At 40.6% G+C, this 13516-nt stretch overlaps 1 protein-coding gene across 6 annotated transcripts in view; it reads left to right on the top strand.

Annotated features, from left to right (window-relative positions):
- LRP6 (LDL receptor related protein 6) overlaps positions 1-13516 on the top strand; it is a 133744-nt gene that overhangs the window by 54320 nt on the left and 65908 nt on the right. For 5 of the 6 annotated variants that reach the window (XM_085568168.1, XM_085568167.1, XM_021535114.4 and 2 more), the window contains exons 3-4: positions 588-785; positions 12708-12904. In XM_085568168.1, coding sequence (XP_085424294.1) covers positions 588-785; positions 12708-12904 — 395 coding nt within the window. The remainder of the gene's footprint in view (positions 1-587; positions 786-12707; positions 12905-13516) is intronic. The other variant, XM_085568169.1, reaches the window with a different exon arrangement.

The following is a 13516-nucleotide window of genomic DNA, read 5'->3' as shown; positions in this document are numbered from 1 at the left end:
TTTCTTATCCAGATTTAAAAGATTTTACTGAGTATTTTTTCTCAGTTACTGGGTGCAACCTGTACTTCTAAACCACTTGACTTACCTGCTTGTCTTGGAATTTCTCTGGAAATAAAAGAACATTAATTGATCTTCCAACAAAACCACTTCACTGCTTCACATGCAACTATGTCTGCTTTAAGTCTGCACACCTTCTGTGGACACCTAAATTCTGACATATATTAGATTAGCTGTTATACTTTCATGACAATTTGTAATATCTACCTTTGCTGTTTAATGATGAATTTTGAGATGGTTGTTGAGATCTGTTTGGTATCTCCAACTTTCTCAGTTGACCCAAGGAAAGAAAGAAGCATATTGACGTATAACTTCATATAGTATGGTGGGTTTGTCTTAAGTTGTTTTTCTTCAGCTTTTCGAAAGTAACTTTGCTTTGTTTCACAGGGTATGTACCCCTTACCCAGTAGAGCAGAGCTCCACAGATATTGTCTCTGCAGAACAGAGAGTGCCTTTGTCTTTACTGAAAGTTGTAGATTTATACATGATTGCTTTCTTTTTTTGTCTTTTCTCTTTTCAAATAATTGTAGGTTCATGTACTGGACAGACTGGGGAGAAGCGCCGAAGATCGAACGAGCTGGGATGGATGGTTCAAGCCGCTCCATTATCGTTAACACAGACATATATTGGCCAAACGGTCTGACGTTGGATTATGAGGAACAGAAGCTCTATTGGGCAGATGCTAAACTGAATTTCATCCACAAATCAAATCTGGATGGAAGTCATAGGTAAAAACTTTTTGGTTTATGGGTGGAATGTGGGTATTTTCTTAGAAGATGCTGCCTAAGCAATATTGTAATCTCTGTTGCAGCGAATTGTCATGTTAGCACTCACAAAATTTTAAGCAAACCAGTGCTGTCAGAAACTTTTATCCTTCACCATCCTCACCTTTCCAGCACTGTGAACTGGAATGTATCCTTCTCTTCAGGGTAATCTGTAACTCTCCCAGAGACTTTTCTCAGAACCAGTTCCATTAAAAAATCCTCAAATCCTGCTCTTAATAGTGTAAGACTATATAGCAAAATTGTCTCTTTTCAGTAGGTCTTCTGTACAGTGTTGCTGTGGTATTCATAAATGCAGTAGATAGTATGAGAAAATGTATCATCCTATATTAATATTTCAGTATTATTAATCCTAGGGGCTGGGAAATTAGGGAAAAACACTAGTTTTTCACTTATGAAAAACATTAATTTTTCACTAGTTTTTGAATTAGTCTTTAAAGGAGAGCTATGTTAAAATGACATAGCTCTCTATGACTAACTAAAAATCTGTTCTCCTTGAACATATTTATAGCAATTAAGTGATTCTTTTTGATCCAATCATGGCTACTTCTTAATTAAGGGTATAGCTGGTACTTTGTGTATATATGTTTATCTTTAATTTGGGCGATGACTCTCTTTGTTAGATGAGTTTGACAAGTACTGCTTGCACACATGAATAAATCACAGCTTGTGCCCAAGGGGTCATATGGAGAGATGATTTTTTGTGGGGTTTTTCTTTGCAAATTTTTGTGATTTTTCAGCTAGTTTAGATGGGCATGAAATATTCTTTTGTATGCTCTTTGTTCTGACATCTGAGGGACTTGCCCACCTTTCACCACAAATGTTAATTTGACATAAAGAAATTAATTCTATTGATAAGATCATTCTTTTGTGTGGACTGGTAAGTAGGACCATATGCATGAAACATGCCCACTGTCTTCTTGTGATACTTATTTTGAAATCCACAATGTCTTTGTAATCCTGGTTTGAAAGGTTACATCACTTTTCTCCTAAGTTCTGCCTTTTAAGTGATCACATACAATATGTTTGTAATGGTGTTTGTTCATGGAAAGTGCCTGGAGTTGGATGCAATTTTAAATTTGTATCTTTGGATATAAGTATTATGACTAGCTTGGTTAATTCAAAATATGGATTGTGGATATCTATTTTGAAGTAGTCCTTAATTTGCTGTTTGTATCACAAGAAAGAAAACTTACTACCAAAAAGAGAAATATTTCATAGAGATTCTTTCAAAAAAGAAGACTATCACATAAGTTTTCAAGTAATGGAGAGCAAAGGATAGAAATAATATACATCATATACATTAGAAATTGGAGTATTTTTAATTTTATCTGGTGTCTCCAGCCTTTCTTGTTCCAGAAATACTTCAGTGTTTCTGGCTGGCAGTTCTGCTTTTTTGATTTTGTTTTGCTACTGACGTCTTTGCAGTTTCTCTCTTGCTGGTGATCTGTTGCACAGTGGTGTAAATATACTTGTGTTTGGTGTTCTGCTTTTATTTTCATGGTGTTTATTCCTTGGTCTGCCATTGATTAACCTGAGGGATGAGACTTAGGAGGTGCTGAATTTTCTTGTGCTGACCAGTTTTGTCTCTATGTACACAGCTGTGTCCAACAGCTGCCTCATGACAGAATTGAAATCACCTGAGTCTCAGCAGTTATCATTCCACAGTAAATTCTCTGAAATTATTTAAGCCTGTAATAAAGACCTGTATGGACAAATAATTTAGATTTTTAGATCTACTAATTCTTTCTTATGCAGCCATAAAACCAAAAGCAGTCAAATGCTTTAGGTTAAGTTTCTTTTTCAAATTCATGCATTTCAGTATCAGAAATATGTCGTGGCAGTATGCTAATATATTATACTAGTTGAGGGGCAGAAAGGGAAGTCATTCCTAGAAAGGAAAGCACATTTGACTTCCCTTAAGCACTCAGAGGCACAAACCAATTCTAACAGCACCTGTTTTTCCCTAGGCATGTGAGAATGTTGTGAAGATTCAAAAAGCAGTCATCATCTGTATCTAGGCATTTTGGTTTCATTTTTTATTCTTTGCAATTACATCATAAGGGAAAAAAAAAAAAGAACTGCAGAAGTTAGGCTGTTCCACAGTGGGATTTTATGGGGTGTTTTTTTTCTGCTATGATCTCTTAGCCTCTGCCTGTTATTAAGAAAAAAGATCTTCTGGGGCTGTCCAAAGTGTTGTTTTTTTTGGTGTGGTTTGGTTTGGTTTTTTGTGTAGATACTGTCTTTTGGCTGTCCAACAAATTCATCTTTTTCAATGTGATATTTTACAGCTGTAATTAATATTTTATTATTTTTTTATCTTTTCCAGTAACTGATTCACTAATACTAGGAAAGAAAACACAGTTTTTAATTCTGCAGCCAAAGAAAAGCCTTTTAGATTTTCCTTTTCAGTGGAAGGAATCACCCCACTGAACCACCCAAAACCCACAAAGCCTTTAGTCTTTCTTCCTAGCCATATCCAACCCATCAAAAAAAAAACCCAACCAAACAAAAGACGAAACAACAACAACAACAAAAAAAAAAGAAAAAAAAAAAACAAAACCAAAAAACCAAAAACAACCAATAAATAACTCCACTGTGTCTGGCTCTCAGCGGCCACGGAATGGAGGTTCACTGGCCGGCTGTCCCGCTTGTGGCCGCAGGGCAGACACAGGAGTGGCCGCAGGACAGACACACGAGTGGCCGCAGGACAGACACACGAGTGGCCGCAGGACAGACACACGAGTGGCTGCAAGGACAGACACACGAGTGGCTGCAAGGACAGACACAGGAGTGGTCGCAGGACAGACACAGGAGTGGCCGCAGGGCAGACACAGGAGTGGCCGCAGGGCAGACACAGGAGTGGCCGCAGGGCAGACACAGGAGTGGCCGCAGGGCAGACACACGAGTGGCCGCAGGACAGACACAGGAGTGGCCGCAGGACAGACACAGGAGTGGCCGCAGGGCAGACACAGGAGTGGCCGCAGGACAGACACACGAGTGGCCGCAGGGCAGACACACGAGTGGCCGCAGGACAGACACAGGAGTGGCCGCAGGACAGACACACGAGTGGCCGCAGGACAGACACAGGAGTGGCCGCAGGACAGACACACGAGTGGCCGCAGGGCAGACACAGGAGTGGCCGCAGGACAGACACACGAGTGGCCGCAGGACAGACACATGAGTGGCCGCAGGACAGACACAGGAGTGGCCGCAGGACAGACACACGAGTGGCCGCAGGACAGACACACGAGTGGCCGCAGGACAGACACACGAGTGGCCGCAGGACAGACACAGGAGTGGCCGCAGGGCAGACACACGAGTGGCCGCAGGGCAGACACACGAGTGGCTGCCCCCGAGTCTCTGCTGAGACTGTTGCGGGTGGCGGCGATTGCTGCGGGTGGGGAGCACAGCAGAGACACAGAGCACGGGGAAACCGAAGCACAGGAATGAGGGAAGGACACTTGTCTGAGTCTCCAAGGCTTTAATCTCGAAGTGGGGGCAGAGCAAGTGACAAATCTGAAGATGAAAGGACTACTTTTAAAGGGTAGGGGGAACACGGGGAGGACACAACCTTTGAGCAATAGGAGGGCATTAGGGCAGGGGTGCAGGGTAAGGGCTCCCCAGTAGAAGCCAACATGGGGAGGGTGCAAACCTCACAACCCAATTCTGCTTCGAGGAAGGGGTGAAAGACAGGGAACTCTCCAGAACCGAAAGGGTGTGCTATCTTTGACAGACAGGGGTAAGACAAGGGAACAAGGGAGCTATACAGGTGGATTGACTTGTGGATTGACGTACATTTTGGCAGGAAAAACTGAGGAAAACAACTCAGGACTGAGCCATTAGGGAAGCCAAATGGGGTACATAGAATGAACCATTACAAATTTATAACAAGGAATATTAAAACATACTACAGAAGAACAAAGTGCAAAATAACAGACTACCACACCCCACCTACAGTTATCCACCACCACCTCTCAAGAAGGCTATCAGTTAGGGCTTTTTCCTTAAGATTTAAGTGTGGGGGAGAACAAGATCATTTTCTAGTGCCTAATCTAACTTAAAGTAGATTCTTTGGTTTATTTAAAAATTCCCAGTTCTGGTGATTTTTTTTCTTGCTATTTAGACCATTTTTCTAAATTGCTGCTTTATATTTAGTTGATATGAGGTTTTTTGTTTCTAAATTTCTCATGATCAGAACAGATTCTTTTATCCTTGCAAAGTGATACTAGTTTTTCTAATGCCTTATCTAATGCCAGCATGTCTGGGAAAATACATGCTTCTGGAAGTTGGTCCTAGTGAAATGAAAAAGGCAGATGGGTTGCTGAAAGACATATATCTTCATAAAAATTGGGTCTTCTAGATCTGGATAGTTTTGGTAACTTAGAAAGGAAGCATATGAATAAAGATTTAATCTGTCAAGTTTTTTGCTGTTGCAATGGCAGAAGGTGGGAAAGAGCCTGTAGCAGGTAAGTAATTGTAAAAGATTTATGTAAAGTAGCATGGCATAAGTTTTAATTGCTTTGGGAGAAATATTTGGTAGGAACTAACATCCTATCAAAAAAAGTTTCAAACAGTTCAGAGAAAACTGACTTTGTGGCTTGGAAAATGAAAAAATGCAGTGTAAATAGGAAAATATTTTAATTGGTGTCACTGCCACTATTATAGTATTGAAGTTCAGACCTCAGAGATTGAAAATTTGGAAGACGTTCTCTCTAGAAATTTGTGATGTATTTCTCAATCTGTAAGAAATCCAAAACTTTTTTGATCTTTTATTCTTATATTTTGAATATTAGCTCTCTACACCTGGCACTAAACAAGAATTAAAACTTTTAATATTTATATCTCAGAGAAGTACTTTGATCTGAATCATGGAATATCCTGAGTTGGGAGGGACCCACAAGGATTATCGAGTCCAGCCTCTGTCCCTGCACAGACACCCCACAATCCCATCCTGTGCATCCCTGAGAGCGCTGTCCAAACGCGCCCGGAGCTCTGGCAGCCTTGGGGCCATGACCGCTCCCTGGGGAGCCTGGGCAGTGCCTGACACCTCTGGCGGAAGAACCTTTCCCTGTTACCCAGCCTGACACTCCCCTGACCCAGCTCCAGCCGTTCCCTCAAGTCCTGTCCCTGGTGCCAGAGAGCAGAGCTCAGTGCCTGCCCCTCCACCTCCCCTCAGGAGAAGCTGTGACTGCGCTGTCTGCCCTCAGTCTCCTCCAGCTGAACAGACCAAGTGTCCTCACATGGCTTCCCCTCAAGGCCCTTCACCATCCTCGTGCTCTCCTTTGGACACTCTCTAATAGTTTAATGTCCCTCTGATATTGTGGCACCCAAAACTTCACACAATATTTGAGGTGAGGCTGTCCCAGAGCAGAGCGGGACAATCCCTCTCTGGCCCAGCTGTGTCTGATGCCCCCAGGACAGGGATGTCCCTCCTGGCTCCAGGACACTGCAGCCTCATGTCCAACTGGCCGTTGACTGGGACCCCCAGGTCCCTTTCCCTGGTGCTGCTTTCCAGCCTCTCATTCCTCATTCCCAGTCTGTCCATGCATCCAGGGCGGCCCCATCCCAGGTGCATGACGGACATGAATCCTTTACTTGTTTGCAGGGGTCTGGAAAGTGAAAGGCTACAATAGGCTGTTGGGAGGATTATGTAGAAAAAGAAATAAATTATAGGCCTTGATTACTGGGATTTGGTGGAGTTTTTGTCACCTTTTCCAGTAGGACTGGAGTCACAGTGAGCCACTAAAGCAGTATATAATATGATAGCTCTGGCAGTAGTACTCAGTTAAATATGTGGTAGAGTCATAAATTTTTGAGAAAACCTCTGTAGCAAATTTGACCGGGATGATTATGGTTCATTACCTGCTAGTCCTGGGATTTACTAGCCCTAGCTGCTCCAGTGTTGGACTCATTGGAATAAAGACAAGAGCAAAGAACTTGATGACTTACGCCCTTGATTTGCCAGTGGGTGAGAAGAATGAACAGTTTTTCATGTCACAATGCAATAATTACAGAGAAAATTGATACATAGAAGAGGTGGTTTTGGTTTTTTGCAGCTCTTGCCCTACTCTTATCAGAGGGAGCAGTTGCTTTTTGTGGGACTAATTAAACGAAACTGAAATGCAGACAGCTCTCCTGTGAGTAGAGTCCCCAAGATAGGTTGGCCTGCTAAAGCAGTTCTTGAATTAATTTCCCCTTCCTGTACCCTGCAGCAGCAGTTCTAATTAATAAGTTAACATGTTACTGGCTGAAGGGAAATGCACTTACAAGGTCCCCCAGGAAGTGTTTGTGCTAATGAGATGGTTTTTGAGGCCACTGTGAGGGAACATATTTTCAGCAACTATCAGAAAGCTGGGAAGCTCTTGCAAGAGGTGAATGTCTTAAGTTTGCACTTGAGTGTTGATTTTTCTAGTTCTCCTTTTCAAGCATCAGCTCATGTCTGTCTGCCAGATGATTAGTTGCAGATATGCTGAATCACTAAAAATACTGTATCCCTGCATTTAGAAGAGGATTTTTTCCTTATAGGCCTATAATGTGTACAGTACATGACATTATGTACAAGATATAAAATCTCATGTTCTGTTTATACCTTTCTGTATATTTCTGTGTGATAAATTGCTTAACACCTTCAAGCAATGAAGGAGAACCAGTCAGTGGTGAGAAGCCTGTTTCAATACCGCACCATCACAGACCAGTTTGCAGACGCCAAATAATGCCCTAATTAAAACTGCTGGAGAATCCTGCATAAACAGAATTAATTAGATTATTTGGACATAGAGCTGGGTTGAATTTATTGGTTCTTCCCCAAGGTACTATTGAAAATAAAAATGCTGCAAAATTGGAGCTTCAGAACATCTGTTTACCTGAAAAATGACTCACAGAATGACTTCGTTTCTCAACCAGAATTTGACTTCTGAGTGACTTTTTCAGATTTTCATTGCAGGTTGGATTTGACATATCATGGCTAGACCTGTTTGTTATATATTCTTTCTGGAAACACTTGGCAATTGTGGCTTAAAGAAGTGGCAAAAGACGAGAGCACTTTGGCCTGAAAAGAGAGCATTGTATCCCGCAAATCATGTTTCTTGCTTACTTTCTCAGCTAATTAAAAGCAGGTTTGTCTTCTGATAGGAATATTTAGACAGGCATTCATGATAAAAATGCATTACTTTTCTGAGTTTGCACTTCAAATGTTTTTGTTAGGTCGGCAGGAGAGGAGATCCTGTGAGCGGAGGGAACCAGAGCTCCCTGCCCTCCTTGTGGCATCCTTCGTGTGATATTTTATGGGTGCATCTTAGTCTTTGATCCTGCTTCATCTAATTCATGCTCTGAGTGCTTTGGCCACTTGCTAATATTTCCAGTTGTCACAAGCTGAAGATGTGAAATTCCTGCAATTTTGTTAATACTCAAAGCATGAAGCATTCTGTAGATGGCAAATAAGGTTTTGTTTAAAATATTTAAATTTGCTTCATACAAACCTCTTATATGCTTTCTTTAATATTATGAGCACCAAAAGCAGATTTTTTCCCCTCTTTCTGATAGCCTGGGAGATGGTAATAGGTATGGGATGCTCCATAGGGACACTGGAGAAATGGAGTGAAACTTAAATGTCAAAAACTTTTCCACCCTGCCCTGGAGACTGAGCACAGGCAGCCTCAGGGTCACCCGAAAAGAGTTCTGCTACTGTGAAGCTGGAGTGTTAATGGTTTAGAGACATACAGGCCAGAACATATAGAGTACCCCAGGTTTTCTACAGGTGTTCTGATCAGGTCTTGAGACTAGAAGACTGTAATGCAGCAAGACTAAAAGGCAGTTGGTTACTGCAAACTGTTTACTTGTTTACTTTTATGGAGAAATGCAGTTATGCTTGGATATAAAATATCTGTTAATATTCTAGGGGGGAAATAGGAGTTCTTAATATATTAAAAATTTAAATTATCTTGATTATTGCTGGCTTTCTTTTTGTGATCTGAATTACTAAATTTCATAGCTATAATATAGCTTTGAATGCTAGTTAGTAGAAAAAGAAATAAAGGTAGACTGAGGAAATCCTGGTTAAAATAAAGGACATTAATTTAATGGAGTTTTTTTGGTCATTTTGCTGTTAATTTTTATTTAATATTATCAAAGCAAAAGCTTTTTTGTCATTGTTTTTATAAAACTGGAGAGACTGTCTATGAAATTTCATGTATCTATTCTATTTCAGAGTTCAGTAGCTCCTTTTGTAATTCCTGCTTTAACTTGTTTATTGTTTGTTTCCTTTATGTTCACAAAGTGTTTCACAGGACTCTTTACCAGAATAAGAATAGAACAAAGATGAATATATTTAAATCAGATCTATATTTTCTCCAGACAGTAGAAAACTCTACCATAGCAAATATTTATTGTAATGACATCTCTGATTACTGTCATGATAAATAGTTGTATTTGGGAAATCATGATATTCAACACAGATTGAATTTAATTTCTGTGGAAACTGCTTGTTTTCTCTTTCTATTTCTCTCCTCACCTTCCTTCTCTGCTATCCCTTTATGCATTTCCTTCCCAGCCAACTCAACAGAGATGGTGGCCTTTTAAATGTCAATCACCATCCAGATTTTTAAGGCAAATTTATGTGATTATATGCCTGGTGCAGGGAAGATTATTAGTGTGTGCTTAGTTCCATCTAATATAGAGCCAATTTGCATCTTGCTGAGGCCCTGGAGATGTCTCCTGAATGAATAACATTACCCCTTATTCCCAGCTCTCGCTTTCCCATTGTCTCTGGCATCTCTTTTAAACTAAACTAATGATACAAGTGCAGCAGTCTGAAGGAACCAAAGAGCTTAATGAAGGATAATAGGGTGGAGTGCCTTTTGCTGTCCTGTCACTTGTTGCAGTGAAGCCTGGCCTGATAGTGTAGCTGCCAGTGAGGAGCTGTCAGTTCCCATCAGTCCAACTGCACCTGCAGCGCTCTACCTGGAACCCATCAGGGTCAGGAATGTGGAGACTTCTCTGCTCCCTGACCTTGTATGGGTGCTTGTAAACCACCCTGGAGGTGGGAGGCACCTGCTCCCATCCGCACTGGGCAGCAGTTGAGTACACAGGTGACACTGGTCACCTTCATCCACCAGGGTGTGTTTAATGAATAATCGGTCTAGGCAGAAGTCAGGACCCATCGTCTTGTTCACCAAAAGCAGAGCTCTGCAGTTCCTAGTGCAGGTTGTGCTAAAGCAGAGCTGCTTACAGCAGCCATCAGAAGGTCATTTCTTGCCCCCTCTCTTCTTCCTTTTCCTGTTTTTTAATAGCTGGCTCTCCAGCCCTTTCCTCCTGCTCCTCATTAGGGTGTGGAGACTCACTGAGCTTAACTCAAGCCACTGCTTCCATGCTGGCACACATCGTGTGGCTGCTGTTCAGCAGGGCTGCAAGTGTGGAGGATTTCCAAGGGAGAAAAAGCCCTGCTGGTTTTGCTGGTTGGAAGCTATCACCTTCTACTGGCTTGCTGGAAACAAAGATTACAGAGTACATTACTGGTAATACTGATCTTACTGAAATGCAAGAAATACACACTTGTGTTTGGGCCCAAAGCCATCTTCATGCATTGCAACCTTGTATCTGCTGAGAAAAATAATAAAAGTTGAGGAGTAATTTGCTTCAAGATTGTGGCTGGCAGCACAGTAAAATGAAGGGCTTCTGAATCTCTCCAGATAAGGGCTGGTCTAAATAAGGGTCACAGTTCACCTGATGCATTGTCATATGAATAGAGGGTTTTCTGAAAGTTAGGCATGTCTAACAGCAGCTATTGTACTCGAAGATTTATTCCAACTACTGGGGGGTACAAATCACATGTAAAATTCCTCTCTGTGGTTTGTTATTTTTTTATTTGCTTTTTTTTTTTGGGGGGGGGGGGCGAGGGGTTGTTGGTGGGTTTTTGTTTGTTTTTGTTGTTTCTTTGTGGTTTTGTTTTTTTTTTGTTGATCAGTTTTGTTTTAAAGTTAGTCAGAATGCTTCATAAAAATGTGGCTTCTCTTCTTATGGGAATGTGGTCTTTGGGGCAGGTTTGGTTATAATGAGAGTTATGGTCTTTGATTGCATCTGTTTCATATGACAAAATGTCATTTATTTGATTTGTCAAATGTCATACAATATGTCATACATAAAGACTTAGTCTCCAAGCCTGCTCTAAACTAAAATTCAAATCTGAAGGTATTTAGGGTTTGGGGATAAGGTTGCTTAAAATATATGCAGATTTAGAATGCCTTTTTACTTGGTATGGTACCAGGATGTTTTGTGTCATTCTGGCTTCACTGTTTGGCTGGCAGGTTTCAGCTTTAAATTATAATACAGTGTCTTTTGTAGGATGCTTAGTTGGTGCATTTAATTAGAAGCAAATATATACCTGACTCCAAACAAGATAAGAAAGAAAAGATACTATGTCCTACTTTTGAGTGCAAAATACCGAGAAATAGAAGGTTTCATTCTGTGTAGAATTGGAACACTAGAATGGTAAGCAAGGGAACTATAGGAAAAAAAAAAAGCTTATAATGCATCTTTTTTAAAAAGCTAAGGTGAAAGGACTGTAATGACTATAGTTTCTTTGTACTCAGAAGATACATTCAAGCTTCTTGCATTAATGTGCTCTTCTGTTACATTTAAACAGCAAATATTTGGAAAATAAGAGTATTTTTCTCGTCTGTTAAACCACTTCGGTTAGACTTATTTCCAGAAGTCATGCTTGTGGTGTGGGGGTGTTTTCTCAGTAAATGTATGGATGATTACTGTCTTACCTGCAAGAAGAAAAATGGGAGTCTGGTGTTCATTAGTGGACCTTTTTCAGAAGGAGTAGCAGGGCTGTGTGTCAGTCCTTTATGTTTCCAGTTCAGGAAAGGGATGGTGATCCCCCCTGTTCAGAAGGACCTTGCCTAGGTGGGAACATACTTTCACTTAGGCAGTTAAGAAGAAAGGAGATGGAAAGAAGCACTCCTGTAAGTGGTGCTTGTGTGGTGGCCCTGCTTTGTGTTGGTACAGATGACCTCTGTAGTCCTCTCCATCTTAAATTTTTCTGTGATTCTGAATAAAGTAAGACTTGAGCTATTTAATTCCAGTTCTGAGGATCTTAAGTACAGATAATTAGTTTCTACATCACAAGTACCTGGAACAACTGTATTCAGTAATGTTTGTGCTGCATTTTTGTGATAGCTAATGAGCGTTTCTTTATATATATACATAAAATATATGAGTATACACTTTAATTTTTTCTGTGAACCTGGAGAGAGGCAGTGACCCAGTTTGCTCAGAAATTATATCATTACCATGGCAGAAAATCACTAGAAGTCTGTTTAATGGTACTGCTTATAGTAAAAACAATAGGTTAATAATTACCATAATAGTGGGAGTAACTTTTAAGAATTTCTTTAGAGTGAAAAATTTTACAGTATTTTTTGATAGTTCAAAAGAGGAACTGGAAGAGATGGATGGTTGGATAGCTAATTGACCAGTTTGTCTCAGTGCAAAATCTGCTGAGGCTGGAATTGGTGGACATGGTATATCAGCAGGTAGCAGTCAGACTTGCATAAAATCAGCTGGTGTTCATGTGGTGGCAGAGAGCCCTACAGGCATGGACTATTCAAGAGATAAAAAGTAGCAACACATCTCTGTAAGGATTTCAGTTAGCATCTCTTGGGCTTCTCAGCATCAGTAGGCAGCCTGAAAATATTCCTGTGTTGTTCCTTCATATCATTCCCCAAAGCAGGGGCAGTATTTGTTTCCCAGAAATAAATACTAAGTTCTGATGAACAGTACCCAAACTTCTTTTCACAGAAGCTGTGTTCAGGCAAAACTGTCACATGAACTGTGAGCATTCATTTTCTCCCTGTGCTCTGTTAGGCAAGCAGTGGTTAAAGGCTCCCTTCCACATCCCTTTGCTTTGACACTGTTTGGGGACACGTTGTACTGGACTGACTGGAACACACATTCGATCTTGGCCTGCAGCAAGTACTCTGGGGAGGACCTGCGTGAAATACATTCCAACATCTTCTCTCCCATGGACATCCATGCCTTCAGCCAGAAGAGGCAGCCAAATGGTAAGCTGTCTTGCTGTCCTTTTTTAATTGCAATCTGGAACTGATTTGCAAAAGTCTTAATTAGTCTTTCTGTTTGGTGCTGGCTGGCTTCACCCATGTAGTGATACAATTTTTCCAATGCAAAAGAACCAAAGCGAAACCATATATTCTCTACATTTTTTGCAGGGATTTTTAAGTGCAAGAAAACTCCCCATCTCTTACTTTTTTCTGCCTGACACATTTATGCTCTTGTTGTATTTTTCTGTTTCCTGTACCATAACTTCAGGCAACACAGTATTTTTATTTTTCTAAGTGGTAGTTCATGAGTGAAAAGTACTGTTAATTTGGCAGATGATATTAAGCAGGACTAGCCCTATGTAGTAACTAATGTCTTAACCATTGTGTTAATTTACTGTATTTGCATTTTGTTTTTATATATACATTCAGCACCAGTATGCTGAAGAGTTTGTAAAAATGAGAAGAGCAGAGCTGAAACAAATTTCTTTTTTAGAGCTAAGTGCTACTTTCCCAAGAAGGGAAACATTAAACATCCATGCATTTTGATACCATAAGTACCCCACTACTCAACACTTCAAAGTAATTTTTACTTGTTCTGTGTTTATCATTTTCTCC

The sequence above is a fragment of the Lonchura striata genome, chromosome 1A, assembly GCF_050655825.1.
Source record: "Lonchura striata isolate lonStrDom1 chromosome 1A, ASM5065582v1, whole genome shotgun sequence".
Lineage (NCBI taxonomy): Eukaryota > Metazoa > Chordata > Aves > Passeriformes > Estrildidae > Lonchura > Lonchura striata.
This window is presented reverse-complemented; position numbering and strand designations above follow the sequence as displayed.